Source organism: Hippocampus bargibanti, linkage group LG05, assembly GCF_051943395.1.
Source record: "Hippocampus bargibanti isolate YZ-2025 linkage group LG05, ASM5194339v1, whole genome shotgun sequence".
Taxonomy (NCBI): domain Eukaryota; kingdom Metazoa; phylum Chordata; class Actinopteri; order Syngnathiformes; family Syngnathidae; genus Hippocampus; species Hippocampus bargibanti.
The window spans coordinates 7,111,675-7,135,477 of NC_142738.1; the positions used below are offsets into that span (position 1 = coordinate 7,111,675).

A 23,803-nucleotide genomic window follows, 5' to 3' on the forward strand; every position below is an offset into this window, starting at 1 on the left:
TCCATATAAGGAATTTATCAGCCTGTGGAAACGGAGGTGGCCACAGGAGGTCGCCATTTTGTGCCTCTTTTCTGGTGATCCGTTTCTCCCCAATGTTGCCTCAAAATGGCATGGAATAAATTCTTTAATCGATTGCAAACATGTATGCTTTCCTCTTTAGAACTACTTGACTCATATTCATAACTGGAGGTGTAATAAGAAAGCATATTCTCTGAATCTGAAGCCATTGTTTTGATTCTCCGCAAATGCAAGACGTCTTTGTGTGACGTCACGAACTGGGGGTGGGACTTTCTGAAAATGCCCAATTCGCAGCTCAATTTTTTTTGCAGATTTTGGACATTTTAAGTCATTTTTATTTAAATAAAAATATCACACTGCGTGTTTTGGGTATTTTAGATGCTATAAAACGTTTTTCTGATGTCAGTTAAAAAACAAAAAAGTGACGTCGGTTGTCCTTTAACTTCAAACCTTTGGTTAAACAAAGAAATGAAAGTGGCAGTTGTTTACAATGAACCGCACGTGTCAACATGGGTGGTGGCACAGAGCAATCACACTTACTTGTTTTTCAATATTAAACATCAGGAAGTGGCGGCGCATTTACTTATTGCAATTACGTTTTTAAGGCATGACGTAACACTAAGAGTCCAGCTAGAATAGACAGAAATTCTATCTTTACTTTCCTGCCAATTAGATCCTCACTGCATTTGGATGTCCGTGTTACTAATTCATATTTAAAAAACAAACAAACAAACAAACATATAATTTTAACACAATAATTGATGTATGTAGTCATTTTTACTTTTTATGACCCTTAAAGGACAACCGGAGCCATTTTACAAAGATTCCACGGCATATAGCTATATTTTACGTTTTAAGATACGTGCTGAAAATTCAGGAAGTCTTGTTTTCGAGTTGATGACGATGCCTGACGTGACGTCACGTCACGTCTGGAACGCCCCTAACCGAGAAAGCGACACACAATGCATTTTGGGTACTTTGTTTAGTCTGAAAACTTCGTGTTGATCCGTGTTGATGGCGAAATTAGAAGGAAAACACATAAATAACGCGATGGTGAATCGTTGTGTGTTGCACCAAGACTACTATTTGATACTAGTTGACACAAATTCCCAGCAGACAAATGCATGCAGCATGGGCGCCATTTTGTACATTTTCTGGGATGCTACATTGGAGTCCTGACGGCTCAAAATGATACGGAAGGACTTCTTTAATCGATTGCAAACATTTATGCTTTCCTCTTCAGAACTATTTGATTCATATTCATAACTGGATAAATAACAAGAAAGCATCTTCTCCGAATCTGAAGCCATTGTTTTGATTCTAGAGCAGTGGTTCTTAATCTTGTTGGAGGCACAGAACCCCACCAGTTTCATATGCTCATTCACCAAACCCTTTTTCCAATTACTGTGCCTACTAACTGCAGTGTAGACTGAGAGGTTGACCACTGTGGCGGAGGATCCACCGAACCCCTGAGACCGACTCACCGAACCCCCAGGGTTAGGCCGAACCCACATTAAGAACCACTTTCTCGAGCAAGGCAAGACGTCCTGGCGTGATGTCACGAACAAGGGGGCGAGACCTTCTGAAATTCGCCATTTCCGGGGTCATTTTGAAGTAGTTTAGGGACACTTTAACTGATTTTTTGGGGGTGTTTTGTATTTGACTAAAAATATCAGCCCGCGTGTTTTGGGTATTTTAGATGCTATAAAACGTTTTTCTCATGTCAGCTAGGAAACAAAAAATGGAGTCGTTGTCCTTTAAGGGCTCTGTAAATTGGTGACGTCTATATTGAAAATGTATCTTTTCGAGTGATCGCGAAGGCAACACTGTCCAAACCTCATTCATCAATGGGAGCTGTCGGTAGCATCCTAGCTCTGTTACTTTGTTCGATATGCGCTTAGGTCGGACGTAATGTCAAAACAGTACCACTAAAATCGTCTTTTGACGTCATAGCATCTTTCACGATTCCAATTCAGCATAAACGTTGTCCTGCTTGTTGCACTGAGAACTTGCACACGCCGTGTTATGGGAGCGAGACGGACATGGGGGGCTCGAAAGCGACGGGCTGTCAGCGACAATGTCCTGGAGAACCAAACCGTCACGGCTTATTGACGAGCTAATTGTGGCTGTCGTAGGCCCGGGGTAAGGATGATCCGGCTTTTACAGATTATGTTTGGTGCTTTTCTTTACTCTACGTAGGAGCACTTTACTCAAATGTGGTCGTTCTCGGTACAGGAATTAACTAGCTAGTTAGCATGGGTAGGCTAAAGCCTGTTAGCAGGCTAATGCTTTCTTTAAGTCAATTAACCTCGTACATTTAATGTGAGTCGAAAGCATTTTTGAAATAGGTAATGTGTCCTCATTTGATTTACCCAGAGGTATTTTTTTGTTTGGTAGTGTTGTCCAAAACAAATGTCATTCAAGGACTACTGCAGGTGTCATATACACAAGGGTCCTCGGTTTACGACGCAGTCTCCGGCGTAACCAGAATTTTACGCAAGTAAATAGAACACGGCGCGTTATCAATATAATTTGTTATGATACGATTATATGCTTGCGAAATGAAGCCAATTACAGTTTGAAAATGAACAACTTCGTCTTGTGATAACGAAAATACTGTATACTATTTCCAGTAATTATATATGTCCTAACTTTACAGTAAATGTGTATCCGGAAATAACAAATTAGGATGCGCCCTAGTTTCGCTAATCTACGTTTATTGCTAACACAATTCAATATTAAGGAAGAAAAGATGTGTGAAAACATGTAAAGAACATACATTTAAAACAGCGCAATACAAAACACTATAAACGTTATCTGAACATGCCGTCTTGTGAACTCGTGAGCACCTAATCCAACCACCCAGCAAACTAGTTCATTTGTAAATTCAAAATGTTGGCATTTCATTGGATATTTCTCTTAAATAACACGTCAAGGGAATAATAAAACACTACTAAAAAAAACAAAAATGATAAATACAGCTCTGAGTGCACCCTGTTGTAGAACCCCGAAATGTCATATCTCTGGGCTCTTGTAAAACGAGGAACCCCTGTTTTCCCATAGATATGCCCATGTTGAATATTTATGTAATATCTTCGCAGATTAATCTAAATTTGAATCATGCCTGGGAAACTAAAAGCCAAAATTGTGGCAGGCCGCCACTTGCCTGTTATGGACAGAGCCAGTGAGCTTACAGATGCTTTTGTGGAGGTAAGTAAAAAGTCCTTTGCCTTTTCAAGTCGTAATTTTTCTCACAATAAACAATTCTCATTTGGTTTTATAATGTCTCTGATATACTTTTGTCAAAATACCCCAAGTATCAAGATTTATATTCTTTTTTTTTAGCTTTTCTGAGCTCACCATATTTCGTTTTATGAAATGAGCAACTGAGCACCCCCTTCCCTGATCCGTGGTTTTCGTTACCCATAGGAGCCTATTTGTAGAAGTTGTGTGAAAGGAGAAAGAACAAATATGACTACGAATAATAATAATACATTTCATTTACAAGCACCTTTCAAAACTCTCAAGGTCACTTTACAGTCACAGGATAAGGTTTTCTGTGGGTGAGCAGCGGCAGCCACACACGCCAGCGTTCACTCAACCCGAAATAACTCAAAAAGGTAGAAAGCTAGCTAGATAGCTAATACATAGCTCATAGCTAGAGAGCTAAATAGATAGCTAATATGTTTCCTGACTCAAATAGCTACCTAGCTATGTAGCCAATAGCTATCTAGCCATATAGCTAATAGCTAGCTAGCCAGCATTATATCACTGATAGATAGATAGCCATATTGCGAATAGATAGCTATTATAATGACATCACAAAAGAAGTCTCTATCCAATCATTTCCAGCACCACATGCTGAATTTATTTGTGTGATTCAAAAAGCATAAAGAAATAAATAAAGTACAGTACTGTAAATAAGTACTGTACAAATAAGTACATAACAAAATCCAAATATGTGTCTATAAGCAATTAAAAAAAAAAAAACATTTGTCCCTTTTCAAGCTTGCCAAATTTGTATTTACTCCAACTGAAAAAATAGTCATTGTTTCATCTCATTATCATGCAGGTCAAGTTTGGAAACATAACCTTCAAAACAGATGTCTGCCCCAAATCTCTCAATCCACAGTGGAACTCAGAATGGTTCAAATTTGAGGTAAAACGCCAAAGAAGAGCGGTTCCTTGAAACAGTGTCTGTTTTGTTGTATATTGAATTGTGTATTCCGTCATGCAGCTTTCAAATGCTTCTGTCGATGTGTAGGTTGATGATGAGGATTTGCAGGATGAGCCGCTGCAAATCACCGTGTTGGACCACGACACATACAGCGCAAATGATGCCATTGGGAAAGTTTACATCGACATTGACCCGCTGCTGTGCAGTGAGGCCGCTTCCGTCATCTCCGGCTGGTTTCCCATTTATGACACCATTCACGGTACCCGAAGAGCATAGACCTGTAAATCAACATGTCTCTTTCCCACTTATCTCACACCCGCCATCTCTGTGTTATTTGTTGTCAGGTATCCGTGGAGAGATTAATATCTTGATCAAAGTAGAACTCTTCAACGACTTGAACCGCTTCAGACAATCCTCCTGTGGAGTCAAGTTCTTCTGCAGTGTGTTTTGATTTTCCTGCTTAGAAAATAATACAATGAAACCCCTGAATGACCAACATACAGTAAAGTCTCGTTATATCGATATCGGATATATCGATAGTCCCGGTTATATCGATACTATTTCTATGCACGCACTGAGAAAATTACATGCAAACAGGGCCTGATATATCGATAGTCCCGGTTATATCGATATTTTTCGAGACTTTACTGTAATTGTTTTCAGTAGGGCTGAGTGGTTTATAAATAATACCATAAACATTTTTTCTCAAGATTGTGATTTAATAATTAACAAAATGTGTAAGGTCCTCTTCATGTTTTTTTACAAACACAACAAACAAATTAAGCAATATTCCAATCAAGAATATTCATTTTAGATTTTTTGCACATAAAATAAAATTAAGACAAATGAAGTCCGAATTAACGCATTCACTGCCATTCACAAATTTATTCGGGAATTGAAAATATGACATATAGCGCCATTTGTTTTTTTTTTTCTTGCTTGGGTGCCGATAAAGCACTGGCCAGACCTCTGGCATTTTTTTCTGCTTCTACAAGGCGGCATTATTTCCCTTTTTTCCATGTTAGCGCTTTGTTCCAGCTTCAGCTGTTGTTTAATCGCTATATAAACCAATATGTATGTACAGTATTGCGTTGTATTTTGGACAGCCACCCTCATTTCAAACTCATATAACTGCAGACCCATATAATTTTGTAATTAACTCATTTTTTTCTGATGAAAGAAGAGAGTCTCAGGTTTTTTACGCTGCATTTAATTTTTATGTCGTCCGCAAATTCAATATAGTCCTCAAACTCATATTCTGTGGGTTATTATTCTTATTATTATTTTAGCACATCATCTGGCAGTGAATGAGTTAATATGAAAGTCAGCATATTTATGGCATTCAGTTCGAACTTTGACTTGTAGTATTTTAAGAGTTCACGACGCTAGCATTCTAAAACTAACCAGCAAGCATGCCATAGGCGCTTATAAATGAAATGGATTATTATAAACATAAGTCAATCAGTCATAAATTAAAGAAAAAATGAAACCAAATCTGTGGTATTATCACTTCCTCTTTTGAAGTTTACAGGAAACATTGATATAAAGAATATAATAATAAAAAAGGACATGGACCAAACTTCGAAGTGTTTAACTTACATAGATATTATTTAAATAAATTATGAAGAGTAATACTTGAAACTTCTCACCTTAGAGGCCACCGCTAACTCGCTATGCCTCTCTCAACTTTGTGTTTTAGATTGTAGAGGTTTCATTGTATTTAGGAAGTTGTGTGCGCATGTAAAGACGGCTTCGCCGCCAATTTTCTAATTATCATCCATTGACAGAAAAAGTTGTGTAAAGGAGAGAAATAATGTGTGGTCGTATCATTTGTGCATGGCAGCCACTTCCATACCACGCTATTACCGGGCGGCGATGGTCCACGGCTTTGTGGAGGAACTTGTGGTGAACGAAGATCCCGAATACCAATGGATTGACCGCATCAGAACTCCTAGAGCATCCAATGAAGCCCGCCAAAGGCTCATTTCGCTCATGTCCGGTAGGAGAACCAATGTGATTCCCATTCGTGGAACAGTGTTTCCATAATAGTGCCGGTGCAGGTTCATACTTTTAACTCATTCACTGCCAATCCCAAATTTATTCGGGAATTGAAAAGTATGACGTGGAGCGCCATTCCCAAATTTGTCTGAGCTTTGTTTTTACCTGCTTACTTACTTTACGGATCAACATGAAGTTTGACAACACGATACCTACCGTGACGTCACGTTAGGTTGGTCACTGACCGAGAAAGCGACACACAATGCATTTTGGGTACTCTGTTTGGTCTGAAAACTTCGTGTTGAGCCGTGTTGATGGTGAAATTAGAAGGAAAACACATAAATAACGCGATGGTGAATTGTTGTGTGATGCACCAAGACTACTATTTGATACTAGCTGACACAAATTCTCAGCAGACAAATCAGTCCATTTACAACGGAGCTTGGGCGCAATCATGTGCATTTTCCGGGACGCTACATTGGACTCCAGACGCCTCAAAATGATCCGGAAGGACTTCTTTAATCGATTGCAAACATTTATGCTTACCTCTTCAGAGCTATTTGAGTCATATTCATAACTGGATGAGTAACAAGAAAGAATCGTTGTACTAAGTTCATCCTGTCTACTTGATATCTAATATTAAGCAGATTCATTACTTACAGTGTAGGTGTTCAAATAGCTGACATGTTTCGGCGACTACTTCCGCCTTCCAACCTACACCTACACTGTAAGTAAAGAATCTGCTTAATATTAGATAACAAGAAAGCATGTTCTCCCAATCTGAAGCCATTGTTTTGATTCTCAAGCAAGGCAAGATGTCGTGGCGTGATGTCACGAACAAGTGGGTGAGACCTTCTCAAACTGAAACTTTCTGAGTTCAATTTGAAGTAGTTTTGGGACACTTTAAGTCATTTTTATTGGTGTTTTTCATTTGACTAAAAATATCAGTGTTTTGGATTTTAGATCCTATAAAACGTTTTTCTGATGTCAGTTAGGAAACGAAAACAATGGTGTTGGTTCTAGATGAAAGTGGTGAGGATCAAAGCGTCCTTTTCACCAGTGGATGAAGGACGTCATGGTGGAATGTGCGTGTCTAAATTTGGAATGGGTTGAATTGGTCAAAAATTAGCATGCCCGTTTGGCTTTTGAAATTGAGAATATAAAATGCTGTAAATAGGTGAAAATGTAAATTTTGAAATATTGGAATCGGTCAAAAAAATACTTATTACTCATTACTAAATACTTACTTATTTAGAAATGTTCTAAACGTGGAGAATCACTGTTCCAGTGGAATCTGTTTTCAAATATTTGTTCATTGAAACCCATTGTTAATAACACGTGCGTGTTACTGTAGGAGAGCTGCAGCGGAAGATCGGACTCAAAGTGCTTGAAATGGGAGGAAATGCGGTGGTGGGCTACCTGCAGTGTTTTGACTTGGAAGGAGAGTCGGGCCTGGTAGTACGGGCCATCGGTACCGCCTGCACTCTGGACAAAATCACCTCCGGAGGTGTGCCCGCCACTGCCATCACCAATGTCACCACGCACGTGCATCCCAGCACAGCTCCTGCTTCCAACGCCTGCAATTCCCCTTCTAAGGACGGAAAGGAGTGAGTAGCAATCCAGCATGTTGAATAAATTAAATGCAAGTGTCCCACATTCGGGCATGATAATGAGCATGTGAAGGAAGAGTGTGTAGACAAAATGGGTGTTCTCCGCTGTGTGTGTGTGTGTTTCGCATGCTTTGCTGTTTGTCACCTGTATTGCATACACATGCAGTCAACAAACATACACCGCAAAATTTTGACCCCCGTCTGCTCGCATATAGCTTTCTTACTCTCAGCTCTGCATGCGCTTGTGACATGCCTCAGACTGTTCACAAAAACAGTTCCCGGGGGGAAAATTTAAACTTTTAACTCATTCACTGCCATTCACAAATGTATCCGGTAATTGAAAATATGACGTAGAGCGCCATTCCCGAATCGATTCGGGTTTTGTTTTTTTCTTGTTTGGTTGCCGATAAAGTGCTGGCCTGACCTCTGCCAATATTTTTTTTCTTTTCACAAAGGGGCAGCATTTCTCCTTTTTCCATGTGAGCGCTTTGTTCCATCTTCAGCTGTTTTTAAAACGCTATCTAAACTAATATGTATGTATTGCGTTGTATTTTGGACAGCTGTCCTCATTTCAAGCTCATGTAACTCCAGACCTATAAAATTTAGGAATTAACTCTTTTCAAGGTCCTCTTCCCATGTTTTTTTTTTACAAACACAACCAATAAATTAAGGAATATTCAAATCAAGAATCTTCATTTTAGATGTCTTGTACCAGTGTCTGAAATAATGTCTGCCCGGACGCCCGGGGCGCGCAACTTTTACGTCGGGCGTACAACTTACAAAACATCTCCGCCCGGGTGCCCGACAACTTCTTCAAGAAAAAAAAAAAAATACATTTTTTTTTTTTTTAAATCAAACGTTTGCTTTATTCAATAAAGCGTTATAAGGTCGTGCATTTGCATATCCTTTTCAAAAGTAGATGCACAGAACCTCAGCCCCGGAAGAAAGATTCTGAAGAAGCTAACAAAATTTATGATGCTACGAAACTTCAACGTACATTATCCCGTGACTGAAAAGTGTCATTGAGAATTTTGAAAGGTGCTTAGAAATCAATGTATCATTATTAAAAGCATCATGGAAAGAGGAGTTCACATGGTTTGTAGCAGACGACGCAACGCAAACGTTGCATTGTGCAACATGACGAACAGTGTATGGACAAACGACAATTGGAGCAAAATCATCAGCAAAGGATGTTTTAAATAAATTAAGCAAGGGAGCATTTGTGGTAAGTACATCCTTTATAAATAAAATCCTTTATACTTTGCAACAATGTTTTTTTTGCAAATAGTCGTCTTATTGTGTTTCAAGTTGTGAAAAAATGGGGCAGGCAACTTTATGGCCGGCCAGGCAACTTTTCAGAGTTGTCTCCACTGGTTTCCGGTAACTTTTTGTCATGAGTTTCAGACACTGATTGTACTTAAAATAAAATAAAGACAAATGAAGTCCGAATTAACAAATTCACTGCAATTCACAAATGTATTAGTTTTTTTGGATTGGGTACCGATACAGCACTGGCCAGACATCCTGCAATATTTTTTTCCTTCCACAAGGCGGCAGCATTTCCTTTTTTCAATGTTAGCGCTTTGGCACAGCTATAGCTGTTGTTGAAGGGCTATACAAACCAATATGTATATATTGCATTGTATTTTTTGACAGTCACCCTCATTTCAAGCTCATATAACTCCAGACCTATATAGTTTAGGAATTAACTGTTTTTTTCTGAGTCTAAGATTTCTTACGCTGCATTTAATGTTTATGTAGTCCTAAAACGCAATATTCTCTGGGTCCTGGAATTCCAGTGACTGACAAAATCCCTGGCACTGGAGTGGACACATTTTTGCACATGTCTTGCAGTGAATGAGTTAAAGTGCATTTAGCATTTCCATGTGAAGTTTGTATGAATGTTTCTGAGCATTTATTACACATCTTATTCGCCATGTTGTGTTTGCATCGCTCTTGTGCACATGGCTTGGAGACAATCCTTTTCCACCGTCTCTCTGTCTGTTGAGATGATCTGTTGTAGGTTGTGTGCATTTCTTTCCTCCCCTCTGGTTGCACAAGGACTGACACGATGATTCGTATGTCTGTGGCCAACACGACTGGTTCTCTCTCTTCTCGTTCTCTCTGTTTCTCTTCTCCTCCCCGTGTGTCGCGCTCCTCCTCCTCATCCCAGGTCTCCCTTAGCCCACGGATGCCGCTCCACACACAACAGCCCAGTGCATTCGGCGTGCAGCGCACAGAGACTGTCCCAGAACTTCTCTGTCTCTGTGCCCACACTCATCTTCTCTGGTATGCAGAGGCAGGGAAGGAAGGAAGTCAGTTTAGTGGGGGTAGAAAAGCGTTTTTGTAAATGCGCGATGATGAAAACATCGTCTTTGTGTTGTTATTAAATGCTAAGGTGAAATAACAAGCTGTTAGATTGTCTGATGTCAACATTGCAGTTAATAAGGTCAACTTTGAGATTTCAATTCATGTCAGAGTCTTTGGCTCAGTCTAACTCAGTGTTGACCACACACAAACACACACACGTATAAGGATTTGATAGCACACGCCTTTCACTGTCTACCATATTCTTAGGCCACTTAAAATTCGTACATTTTCTCAAAAATTGACAGTGCACCTCAAAATCTGTTGCCCCTTACGTATGAATGATGGCTTTTCAGTTCATCATCTTTGATCCTTTCAGCCATCTAATGAATAACAGGTATACATCATACTGGAACGTGAATTACTTCCTGCTTAGGTCTGTATGAATGTTAGAGATGTTTGCTCGGACAGATTGAACAAAGGCTTGAACACAGGAAGATTGTCCTTTTCTGCCGGCAGGAGGCACAGTTTTCATGAAGCCACTCTGTGTGCGCTTTTTCGACTGACACCTGACCTCTGCAGCCCCATGCCAAGCTTTTTATTGATAGTCCATGCAAATTCAAGTGATACATTAGTAAAACACAGCCTTCTTGATTTGAATACCACAACCACTGGATGTCCCATGGACATCCCTCCAAGTCGTCCCCTGGTACAAGCACCAACATCCAAAAACTAACATAACGTAGACATTTTAATGGGTGACCTTTCCATGAACTGATAGATTTGTAACCTGGCTAATGATATCTTCTTGTGCAAAATCTTCCCTTCCATTCTGGGTTAGATCTCTTAGTCAAGGATGACAGTTTAACAGGCTGGGTCTGTTCACATCAAACTAAGCCCAAATTCTGCAACCCAGCATTCCACAAGATGAAACTTTTAAACATGATAGCTTCTATTCTATCTATTCCCTGTCAATGAATCATGGGAAATTTTGTCATCTTTCCCAAATATTGCAACCCGACCAAAGGCGAGATCAGCCTTCCTGGTGGCGTGTTTCGGTGTTACAATGTAAGAAAATATCTTTGCAGTCTGTAGGGGCCAAGTGATCAGCGACAGCCATTTTACAATACCTGCCTATCTGGCCAATGTTTGCAAAAAAGACATTGCTCGTGAACGCCCCAATTGTCACTCTGTGTGTACCTTCTACATATGTACGAAAGGTCGTTTAAATGCTTGATCAAGGAAATATATTCAAGACCGGATAACAGTTGAGGGCCCTTTATTATTGTGCTACAGTGCATCATAGTCAGGCCTGTTTGTCATAGGCAGCAATGGTGGTTTTTAGAATGGTCTTATTTCGTTCGGAATTTAGGCCTGCCCAGTCATGTTGCGGGTCAAATCGATCCCTTTTTATGTCCAGTATGAAGCCTGTGTTTTAACCTGTATTTTTCTTAGTGAAAGCTAAATTGAATCATGTGATTCAGTAAATAACCCAACGCCCCAAACGTTGATTGAAATGTAATACAATGATACCTTGGCTTACGAATTTAATTGGTTCCAGAGTGTAAGGCGAAAAGTGTGCATCACAAAAAATAATTTCCCATAGGAAACCATTAAAATGAGAATAATCCATTCCCAGGTCCCCATAAAACATAATTTTCTACTTTCTTATTTTCTAAGTCTTAAAACTACACAAAATAGACATTATTTTATATGTAATAAATGTGCTATGGTATTATAATTAAATGAATAAACTGTACTATATAATAAAGTCGTTTTATTTACCTTTGTGATGGTCGATGATGGCTTGATGAAATGGAGTGGCCGGTTTCCTTAGCATTAAACACTTGATGAGAAATGTAACCTTCTTCTTTTACCATCTTGAGGAATGATCCCTTGTAGGTGCTTTCTCTGCAATTAATTTTTATCTAGTTCCTCATCAATTGTGTTCTGTCTGTTGATAGCTTTTTGAATCAAGTGTACAGATGGCCTGTGCGGGTTCTTTGTGGGGCCTGATTGATGAGATATTTTAACCTTGCAATCTCCACTTTGCCTTTGATATCAAAGTTGAAACTCTCTCACTGTCGTCTGCCTGTCTCTTTAATGTTTAAACCACCTCCCCTCGCTGCGTTCTTGACCAATCACGTGGCTTTAACCGAAGACTGGGGGCGGGGAATGGAGGACAAAAAAAGTCGGCAGCCATTTTCTTTTTGACAACGGCTTCACTCTCTCTCTGTCTGTAAACCCCCACCCAACCCCCTCACTGCTGCGTTCTTGAGCAATCACGTGGCTTTAACCGAAGACTGGGGGTGGGGAATAGAAAACAATAACAGTGGCCACCATTTTCTTGTAAGAACAGGTTCGTTCACGAACGACATATCACTCATTGAGGCAGCTCCGTGTTGTTCTTATGCCAAGGTAAAATTTTCATAAATTTAACGTTCGTAAACCGAAATGTTCGTAAGCCAATGGTGTTTGTAAACCGAGGTATTACTGTATAAGCTATGTATATTAGGAGCTTGCGTTTATGGTGGTTTTGTATATGGGATCAACTTGACCCAGGAAGTTGATTGCGGCCGTATGAGGAGCATTAAATAAAAAGGAATTGTTTTGATACAGCCCCTCCAAGAGTTTCAAGAGAAGTGTGGACCTGTGCTTCACTCCACTGGGACAAATGCTTCCTGTTTGTGTTTGATTGCATTTTTAATTCATTTTGTGTGTCTTTTTTGTACTTTCTGTGTCTTTGTCCTACGTTTGCTCTTCACACTTTGCTTTGTTTCATTTTTTTCCTTTTTGTTCTCCAACCATGTGTAGCACTTCAGGCACACCTCCCGCAACAACAAACATTATCCACTCGTACACACTCACACATGCAGGGTGAGGCTGTGACTGATTGGGCGTATGTCTGTGCGTGTGTGTCTGTGTCATATTCTCCCACCAGGCCGGTATTTGGTGAGGACCTTCCCTCGTCATCTGGCCCGCTCACCCCTTTCAGAGCCCTCCCCAGCAATCCCATCTCTCCTCCCCCTTTTTCGCCCCCCCAAGCCAGCCGCCAGTCCTCATCATCAGACACAGACCTCAGTTTGACGCCCAAGACGGGTAAGCACTTGAGGCATCACCCCCATCAATTTGTATAAACCCCCTCCTCCCCGCTTTTCTCCCCTCGCACCACGCCAACATTACACTGAGGTGCTTCTCTGGTGTTTTTCCGTGTTTAGTTTATTTGATATTTTTATGATTTTTTTTTTTGCATTTTATACTGTCATGTGGTCCATTACTTGTGGTGAAAACACAAGATTTATGTGAATTAGTTTTTTATTATTTAATTATTATTTTTTTGTGATGTTTTCATAGAAGCACAGTGTCTCATAAGTAAATTGATGACAGGGTTACAAGTGTACAGTAGTTCCAAGTCTACTGCAAAAAAGTACTCACACTCTTTAATTAGGTAGTAGTATGGAAGAATCCGTAAGGCGGGAAAAGTACTTTTGTTGAAGTACGGATTCAACTCATTAAAAAAAAGCAGGCTCTAAAATGTACCGTATTTTCCGGTTTATAAGGCGCACCCCCAATGAATGGTGTATTTTCACACTTTTTCCATATGTAAGGCACACTGGAGTATAAGGCGCATATTCAATGAATAGAAAAAGTTTTCCAAGTATAATACATAAATACATAAAAGTTTTCCAAATATAAGGCACACCACATTATAAGGCGCTTCAGTAGAGGCTAGGACTACGCACAACTTCTTCTACATGGGGAAAATGGCGTTGGTGGCTGCTGACAATAGTAGTGAGGCCTGTTGTAGCTCAATATTATTTAACATATAAGGTGCACCTGCGTATAAGGCGCAGGATCATATTTTGAAGAAAATTAAGGATTTTGGGTGCACCTTATCCACAGGAAAATATGATACGTTTGTTGAAGTACTGATTCAAGTCATTTAAAAAAACAAAAAAATAACAAGGTCTCAAATATACCGTATTTTCCGGTGTATAAGGTGCCCAGAGCATAAGGCGCATTCCCAATGAATGGTGTATTTTCAAACTTTTTCCATATATAAGGCGCACCGGGGTATAAAGTGCACCTTCAATGAATGAAAAACCTTTCCAAATATAATATATAAATATATAAAAATATATACAAGGCACACCACATTACAAGGCACTCCAGTAGAGGCTGGGGTAAATTGAGTCAGTGGCTGCTTACATTAGTTGCAAGGCCTGTTGTGGCTCACTATTACTTCACATATAAGGCGCACCTGCGTATAAGGCGCACGTTCATCTTTTGAAGAAAAGGAAGGCTTTTGGGTCCGCCTTATACACCGGAAAATACGGTACTTTTGTTAAAGTACTGATTCAACTCATTAAAAAAATGCAGGCTCTAAAATGTACTCCCACTCACCAAAGAACAGAAAATGCAGAAATATTCAACAGCCAGTCTCCGACCAACATCAACGTAGCAGAACAGTAAAAATGAAAAAAATTACAATCTTTCAGGCCGTGAGTGTCAAAAAAAGCCTAAGAAATAATTAATTCTGAGCGTGTCCTGTTGTGATCACTTAGTACATATTCTTAGCTAGCTAGCTAATTACAAGCCAATTGCAACATTATACAGTGAGACCTCAACTTACAAACACCTTAATTTACAAACTTTTCGTCTTACAAACGTCAAATTTATGAAAATTAAACCTTATAATAAGCACTATTTTCATAATACACACCCACCACGGCTGGCGGAGTGATCTTCGGTGGAAGCACACGACCGAACAGCACCAACAGTCCTTATGGAAGGTGACTCTCCTTCCATAAGCCATCAACGACCATCAAAAAGGTAAATAAAACTTTATTTTCCAGCACAGTTTATTTCTTTAATTACAGTCTTCATGAAATTCCCTTTGACCTTCGACCTCCAACGACATTCCATCAAGCCATAAATGACCATCACAAATGTAAATAAAGTGACTTTATGATACAATGCAGTGTTTTTCTTTCATTGCAGTACAATAGCACAATTATTATACATAGAATAAGGTATGTTGTATGTAGTTTTAAGGCCTATTTAGTTGAAAAGTATATTTTATGGAACCCCGGGAACGGATTATTCCCATTTTAATGGTTTCCTATGGGATTTTTTTTTGAGATACACACTTTTTGCCTTACACACTCTGTCTGGGAACCAATTAAGTTCGTAAGTTGAGGTCTCACTGTACAGAGCAAAGCAAAAAATGAAGCAATCAGTGGAAAAGTGACCATAAAATATCCGCTTACATTTTAATCCTCTCCTCACCCCTGGAACTTCTTTCCTCTTCGTTGCTCCTGATTTGGTGCTTATCAGTAGAGCCTCAATCCGTCAGGCGCAGACCGGGCATCTTCCTCTGCCCCAGCTCCCCTGTGCTCTCCACATCTTTCTCTGGCTCAGCGTGCGGTGGTGTCTCTGGGTCCACCCCGGGAAATACCACCCTACCCCTTCCTTCTTCCACCCACTCAGACTCTGCCCTTCTGAAAAAGAGTGTGTCCTTCACAGAGGACTTTCTGCCACTCCCCGGTACAGCTTGGCTGCCGTATGTCACTTATGTCACGTAATTGGAATAACAACACTAGTGCAAGTGACACCCCTCCACTCATCATTAACCCCACAAATGTTCTCTAACGTTCCCCCAGCCTCCGCGTTAGTGTGGCATGAGATCATACCATGTGCCTTGGGAAATTATGCTGTCTCATTTATTTTGTCCAAAAAATTAAATAACAATTCTTTACTACTATGCCGTTCTTTTTAACTCATTCACTGCCATTCACAAATGTATTCAGGAATATAAAATATGACATAAAAAGCCATTCCTGGATTAGTTTGGGTTTTTTTTCATGCTTGGGTGCCGAAAAAGCGCTGGCCATGGCCTCTGGCAATGGTTTTTTTCTTTTCCACAAGATTTCCCTTTTTCTCAGCTTCAGCTATTATTGAAGCGCTTTATAAACCAATATGTATGTATTGCATTGTATTTTGGACAGCCACCCTCATTTCAAGGTTATATAACTCCAGACCCAAATAATTTAGGAAATAACTTTTTTTCTGATTAAAGAAAAGAGTCTTAAGGTTTATAACGCTGCATTGAATGTTGATGTAGTGCTAAAACTCAATATTCTCTGGGTCCTGGAATTCGAGTGACACTGACAAAAACCCTGGCACTGGAGTGGACACATTTTTTCAAATGTCTGGCAGTGAATGACTTAAAAGATGTGAGCGCATTAACTCAGAGGATCGAATGGCTACACTTCAAAAAGTACTGTCCTTGAATCATATTGTTACGTATACCGTATTTTCTGGTGTATAAAGCACACCGGAGTATAAGGCACACCCCCAATTGATGTTTTTTCAAACTTTTTTCCATATATAAGGCGCACCAGACTATAAGACGTACCTTCAATGAATGAAAAAAGCCCTAAAACTCAATATTATGTGGGTCCTGGAATTCAAGTGAAAATGACAAAAACCCTGGCACTGGAGTGCACACATTTTTGTACATATCTGGCAGTGAAAAGTTAGTGTGTTATAAAGAATAATGTTTTTTTTTATGCCAGCCATGGATAGTTATAAGCAGAACAGTTAAATACCATTCCACTAAATGACAGAAAATAAAATCAACATGTGTATAGTATCCATCTTTTTCCATTTAGACACATCTAAATCTTAGCTTTGGGTTTGACTAAACCTGCACGATTTCATATTAAGTGAGTAAATTGAAATGTCACTATATGTCATATGTTTGACATTTTTGCTTGGTCGTGTACTGTGAGATATTTGCACCCACGGCAATGTCTTTAGCACATACACAAAACAATAATGCACAGGTGCACTTTTTTTTCGAGCAATCCCTTTTTTGAGCATTTATATAATACAAAAAATGCACTGTTACATATTTCTAGGGTTCACACCGTGATGTTTGACACATGATTATTGCAAGCAATCCATTATATTCGGTAAACTTAATGATCATGTTCTCTAAACTGGTGACTTAAAACATCCAACTGTTGCATTTTTTTCCCATACTTTTTTCCCTCATATATTTCTCTTCTAACAAATAGCTGAACTGGAAATTCACAACAGTTACCACATTTCTTGTGAATTGTGTATGTCCCTTGATTCAATAACCTATTGAAATAAACTATTACAGTATCCCAGTATGTAGCATGCCCCCATACCAGCTCCCCCCCCATTTTTTTTTTACTTGAAGACTAGTTAGTCCAGGCTTGTGCGATCGCCAAAGTAACTGGTTTCCTCAATTGTGTGTTAAACATGGTTGCTTTGACTTGTCCTAACATTTACATCGCACTTTTGTTCACGTAATCACAGAACTGGTTCTCAAGTGATGTGAGACTTCTCTTTTCTGTGACCAGGAATGGGCAGCGGGGGCAGTGCCGGGAAGGAGGCAGGACCCCTGAAGACACTGCTCAGACAGCAGACGCAGACCGCTCTGGAACAGAGGGTATGTTGATCAATCACAATTATAAATACAGACGCTCCCCAACTTATGAACAAGATAAGTTCCGAGCGGTCGTTCGTCAGGTGAATTTGTTCGTAAGGTGAATTTGTTTGTAAGTTGCTTCAATGCTATATTTTGTATGTTTAAGGCTGATACAAGTATGTTTCAAGGACAACCGACGCCTCCGGACAAGTTGTGTCCATAATTTGTAAAATCACTTCAAATGACTTCTACTGAGCGTATTTTACAAAGATTCCACCGCATATAGCTAGCTATATTTTACGTTTTAAGACTCGCGCTGAATATTCAGGAAGTCTTGTTTTCGAGTTGATGACGATGTCTGACGTGACATACATTTAAAACTGACCAAGAAAGCGACACTCAATGCATTTTGGGTACTTTTACTCGTCAGGCTTATTTAAAAGGGGATGTTTACCTGTTTCGACATCAACGGCCATAGGTCAGTATCCTCCAATCTAAATTGCGCTTTACGCCAACTACTGCCCAAACAGGAAATGAACAGTGAAAAAGCAAGAATATATATTTAGTTTTATCGGCGTGCGATATGCAATCATCAGAAGAGCCATAGGCTACCGACACCTGCTCCATAGAGATATGTACATGTACAACTGGAGAGAGTACTACATATGTGACTACAAAAATGTTCATAACTTGAATGTTTGTAAGTAGGGGAGCATCTGTACCATAAAAAAATGTTTAGCTTAGCATGCACACATACGTGTAATAATTGAAGAAACTCAAGATGTGATTGACACTCAAACTCAAGATGTGACATTTTAAATGTATTTTTTTGGTGGAGGTGTGTAAAAGAAGAAATGTTGTTCTCTTCTGTTTCCTCAATGACGTGTGCTTCACAGGGAGCATCCTCCTCTGCATTGTATTTAAACGGCGGGGTATGTCGAATCGGAATTCATTTCTATCTATTCATATCCCTCGCATAACCCTCTGAAAAGCTGACAGCCACCCGACCATTCTGCCCTTCACTCTGAAAAGACGTGGGTGGAGGGCTGGATGCGATGTTGTGGTTTTGTGGCCTTTAGGTTTGAAAGGGTTCGTGACTGTGTTCTGGACTCCCGTCATCATCAAACTTTTCCTCCTCCTTGACTCTGCCCCCAAGACAAGAATGACCACACTCACCTTATCATCTCATTATTGACGAGATCAGAACCTGGATGGGTTTATCAGTCATATCTCGTGTTCCATGTCGGATTAGAAGAGAGTTAAAAAATGAATTATTCTCCTAATCCGGTCTTCACATGACATATATTCATAAAATGCACTTTGATGTTTGGACTTGAAATACCATACAGGTTTGGAGCAAGTAGAGATTTTGCATGGGTGAAGGGGTTCTGGTGGGGGGGGGGGGGGGGGGGGGGGGGGGGGTTTACTGCTCCTGCTGCATGTTGCTTTTCCCAACCTAAACTGACTTATCAAGTCTGGTTTTGGTTTCCGTCTGCTCCGGGTTTATGCATTTAGTATGAGTTCATATGAAGATGTTGCTTTTGGATGGCAAATTGAATTTGTCCATCCGAAACCTGAGATTATTTATTATGCCTGCACAAACTGCCAAGATTACATAAAAGAGCTGTATCAACATGATCATGGCTGGCGTAGACAAACGAAAAAAAAAAAAAAAAAAAAACATAATTTTTTATAACACACTTTATTTCATTCACAGCGGCACGCGTGTGGCAGCCGCTGCTCACCCACAGAATAAAAATATCCTGTGACTGTAAAGTGTCCTTGAGAGTTTTGAAAGGCGCTTATAAATGAGATGTATTCTTATGATCATTATGATATTTCATCTGAAGAAAAGAGTTAATTCCTAAAGAAATATGGGTCTGGAGTTATATGAGCGTGAAATGTGGGTGGCTGTCCAAAATACAATGCAATACATGCATAATGGCTTACATGGCACTTTAATAACAGCTGAAGCTGGAACAAAATGCGAACATAGAAAAAAGGGAAATACTGCCCATTGTGAAATAGCCCATTCTTGAACTATGATACAGTTGTTTTATTCTATCCCATTCGAAATACAAGTGGATCGTGGTTATTTCTTTACACAACTGGTATTTTCTCTCCAGGAGTTCCCATTTTTCACGTTGACGTCCTTCCCGCCTGCCTTTCTGCTCCACGTGGGCGGAGTTGTCAGCGCTCGCTCAGTCAAACTGCTGGACCGCATACACAACCCTGGTTAGTTCCTCAACACAACCAATTTTGCTTGTCCATCATTGTCTCTTGACACAAAAACATTGTTAGACTTTTACTGAGTCGCTGCAAGTCCTTACCCGACTATTTTCCTTCCCCTGTATGTATATTATTACATGTACAGTGATACCTTGGCTTACGAACTGAATTGGTTACCAGACAGTGTGTACGATGAAAAGTGTGTATCCCAAAAATTAATTTCCCATAGGAAACCATTAAAATGAGAATAATCCGTTCCCAGGTATGGAAACATAAAACATAGTTTTCTACTTTCTTATTTTCTAAGACTTAAAACTACACAAAATATACCTTATTTTATGTATAATAAATGTGCTATAGTATTATAATTAAAGAAATAAACTGTACTGTATAATAAAGTCGTTTTATTTACCTTTGTGATGGTCATTGATGGCTTGATGGAATGGAGTGGCCGGTTTCATCAGCATTTAACACTTGAGGAACGTAACCTTGTTTTACCATCTTGAGGAATGATCCCTTGTAGGTGCTTTCTCTCCGATAATTTTATCTAGTTCCTCATCAATTGTGTTCTGTTTAGCTGGGTTGATAGCTTTTTGCATCAAGTGTACAGATGGCTTGTGTGGGTTGTTTGTGGAGCCAGATTGATGGGATATTTTAACCTTGCAGTCTACACTCTGCCTTTGCCTTTATCAAAGTTGAAACTCTCTCACTGTCGTCTGCCTGTCTCTTTAATGTTTAAACCACCTCCTCTCGCTGCTGCGTTCTTGACCAATCACGTGGCTTTAACCGAAGATGGGGCCGGGCAATAGAGGACAAAAAAAGTCGGCAACCATTTTCTTATTGGAGAACGGCTTCACTCTGTCTGTCTGTCAAACCCACCCCCCTCACTGCTGCGTTCTTGACCAATCACATGGCTTTAACCGAAGACTGGGGGCGGGGAATACAGGACCAAAACAAGCCGGCTGCCATTTTATTGTTAGGAGAAAGGGCTCGTTCGCGAACGCCACATCACTCATTATGGCAGATCCATGTGTATCCCGAAAAATAGTTTGTATGCCAAGGTAAAATTTTCATAAATTCAAGTTTGTAAACCGAAACGTTCGTAAGCCAAGGGGTTCATAAACCGAGGTATCACTGAATGATTACTCTAAGGTCGCAGCATCATAGCCTTGTAGGTAGTACTGGTGAAAATGCTATCAAATCAGAGAGGTATGCTGTTAGTTTGTAACATTCCAGGCAACATCCCCAGCACAGGTTTATTAAATAAGGCCACTGTCACCTTGTGTATCGTTGAACTGGCTATTGATGTGACAGGTCGATGTGTGTGCCACCTCCTGCCATGTTACTCTGTGTGTAATGATACTTAAGAGTTCAGGTACTCTATTGTTAAGTGATGCATGTCTCCAGTGTTTTGCCTGCTGCTTCTGTTTGGTGTTTTTGGCTGCAGCCAGCACTGGGTGAACTGCCATATTATCTTCGTAACACTCGGGTGCTTCATCGGGTATACCTGGTCAATCTCATGAGATGCGATATGAGTGCCAATAATCAGGAAATCATTTCCTCACAAAGCTAATTGGACGCCAAAGTACTGCATTTGCAGGCTTTCCCCATTATATCACAGTTGGTTTACTTCCTGGGTGTACCATTTTTTTTGTCTGTTTTATTTTTTAATTTCAAGAAAATTAGTGGCCAAGCGTCAGAGGGAGATGGAAGATGAGTTTGATCCGGACCATTTTTCGTATATATATATATATATATATATATATATATATATATATATATATATATATATATATATATATATATATATATATATAATGGTGTACCAAATAAGAAGTTCAACGTGTCTATTGGTCACAGTTTTCAAAGTATGACTTTTTCACTCAAATTTTAAGACTCTCCTCAATACGTTATACAATACAAAACGTTCTTGTTGTGCTGAAGGCCAGTTATGGATAAATATTTGGTTGCAGGGTCAGTGCGAAATTGTCTTGCAAAATAAGTGCAAAAGAATATTTCCTATACTTAGAATGACAAAAAAAAACATTTTTTTCTCTATTGATTCATCCTTTTATTATCCAACTGCATGTGGCCATATTTTCATTATTTTTTGTGCATATAGATATACGTTATGAACTGGACATCCACTTTTTAAGGCCAATTGATGCCATTTTAACTTAGGATGTTGGAATATCTTGTTTGTTTGGTCAGCAGCAGACAAGACAAGAAATCTTTTGATTGCCATCCATAACTTTACTTTTATTGACATTATAAGGTCCGTTTTCACCTGGAGACATAATCTTCCTCTTTGGCTTGTTCTTCTATTCTGTTATTTTTGCAAACAATGCATAGTAAGTGCAAAGTAGTGCCATCTGTTTAATTTCCACAAGTATAAATGTAGTGCTGCTGTTGTGTTGTTAGACTGTCTCTTCTCTTTTTCTCTCTTTCTCTCTTTTCTGTACAAATGGTCTGATCTGGCCCAGCCTTGGGTAACACGCGCTCATACAAACTGCTAGACTGGAATAGTGTCACGGCAGGTATTTTCTCCCACCCTTTTACTGCTCTCAACCACAGGAGTTTTGGCAGCTCAGTGATGTGGAGGCTAGTTTGGTTGTTGATTTTAAATCCAGTTGTCGTCCTGAACAATTTAGTTATTGCCTTGAATAAAACTCAGTGAGCTGTCATCTCCTCTCTATCTGTGCGAATGCGTAGAGCTGAGTTGAGCATGCGCTGTGGTCTCACCCACTCCCAGCCTGGCCTGATAATCCCCCACCCACCCCCCGCACCCCATTCCAACCATACAACCGGCTCATCGTGCTGCAGCTCTCCCTTAATGTTGTCCTGGATCGGTTCTAATGCTTGCTCCAGCTGCATTATGCCCCCTCACCTACCCCGTTGAGATTTAGGAGGTCGACAAATAACCACCGAGCAGGCATGTGAACTCCTTAGTCACTGGGCCGTATTCATGTGGCGACAAGGGAGGAGCAGATGGGTGAAGGGGAAAAGTGACAATCTTGGAAAATTGGAAAAAAACAAGGGATATAAAGAAAGATGTGTGCTTTTGAGAGATATTAAGTTGAATTACCATGGACCCTGGCGGATGAATATGGCCCGCCTTTTGCTTTTCAACGTGCAAGTCATAGCCTGTGGGACCGTTTGATTTTGGTTTGCAGGAAGCCACTTGTAGCTTGATCGCTGGTATTCAGTCATCGGCCTTCATTTTCTTCACTTCATCTTTGATTTTTTTCCCTCCTCCTTCTCATGGAATCGATTCCCATAAACCCTGAATTTGATCTCACTCAGCACGTGAACCAGTGGGGTGTGACTCAATACTCTGTTGAAGCTCCCTTTACGCGAATCAGAACGTGCAACTCTTACAAGCATATTTAAGAGCTATAACTGCCTCATGAGACGATTGCAACACACCCATTCATGATGAAGGCTTCATTCTAATTTCTGGATATGATTTTCTTCACCCATAATTCTCCAAAAATCTTCTTTTGGCAATGGGGGCTGAGAGAATTCAGAGCAAGGCCATGTGAATGATTATCCAACATTTTATACACGGACAAGAGGTCCTCTTTTTATGCTTGACTTCTATTGCTTTGGTAACATCACCCCAATATGTATGGAAGTTGAGACCGTGCACTGGTCCCAAGTCAACTGCGAGGCTGCTGTGGGGAAAAGACCAAAAATAGTGTGTGCGTGGATATTATTATTATTATTATTATTATTATTATATTTTATTATTATTAGCCTATGCAACTATCATTGTCACATACACACAAAAATAGTTTTGATTTACTTTTTAGTAGGCCACCTTTATCCTACTTTAGTGTCTGACCTGCATCACAGGAAATCGTTAGTGAGTTCAGCAGTTTTCAAGCTGTAGAGATATGTCCAGTGGTGGGCCGTCAGGGCTTTCAAAGCTTTCTCTGCTGGTCTAAAAATATCTGAATCACAGACTAATGTGAGTTATATTATGTACCTGAATTCTTATGA

General features: G+C 39.8%; 1 protein-coding gene across 9 annotated transcripts in view; it reads left to right on the forward strand.

The window, feature by feature from the left end:
- The first annotated feature begins 1,720 nt into the window (after window positions 1–1,720).
- Window positions 1,721–23,803, forward strand: part of c2cd5 (C2 calcium dependent domain containing 5) — a 45,186-nt gene continuing 23,103 nt past the window's right edge. For 2 of the 9 annotated variants that reach the window (XM_088996018.1, XM_088996019.1), the window contains exons 1-11: window positions 1,739–2,160; window positions 3,120–3,228; window positions 4,091–4,177; window positions 4,283–4,454; window positions 4,540–4,635; window positions 6,039–6,194; window positions 7,548–7,800; window positions 13,052–13,209; window positions 15,448–15,657; window positions 17,505–17,593; window positions 19,699–19,807. In XM_088996018.1, the coding sequence (XP_088852144.1) occupies window positions 3,139–3,228; window positions 4,091–4,177; window positions 4,283–4,454; window positions 4,540–4,635; window positions 6,039–6,194; window positions 7,548–7,800; window positions 13,052–13,209; window positions 15,448–15,657; window positions 17,505–17,593; window positions 19,699–19,807 (1,420 nt within the window). In that variant the 5' untranslated portion in view covers window positions 1,739–2,160; window positions 3,120–3,138. Of the gene's footprint in view, window positions 2,161–3,119; window positions 3,229–4,090; window positions 4,178–4,282; window positions 4,455–4,539; window positions 4,636–6,038; window positions 6,195–7,547; window positions 7,801–9,976; window positions 10,093–13,051; window positions 13,210–15,447; window positions 15,658–17,504; window positions 17,594–19,698; window positions 19,808–23,803 lie in introns of all 9 variants that reach the window. The other 7 variants (XM_088996027.1, XM_088996022.1, XM_088996020.1 and 4 more) reach the window with 7 other exon arrangements.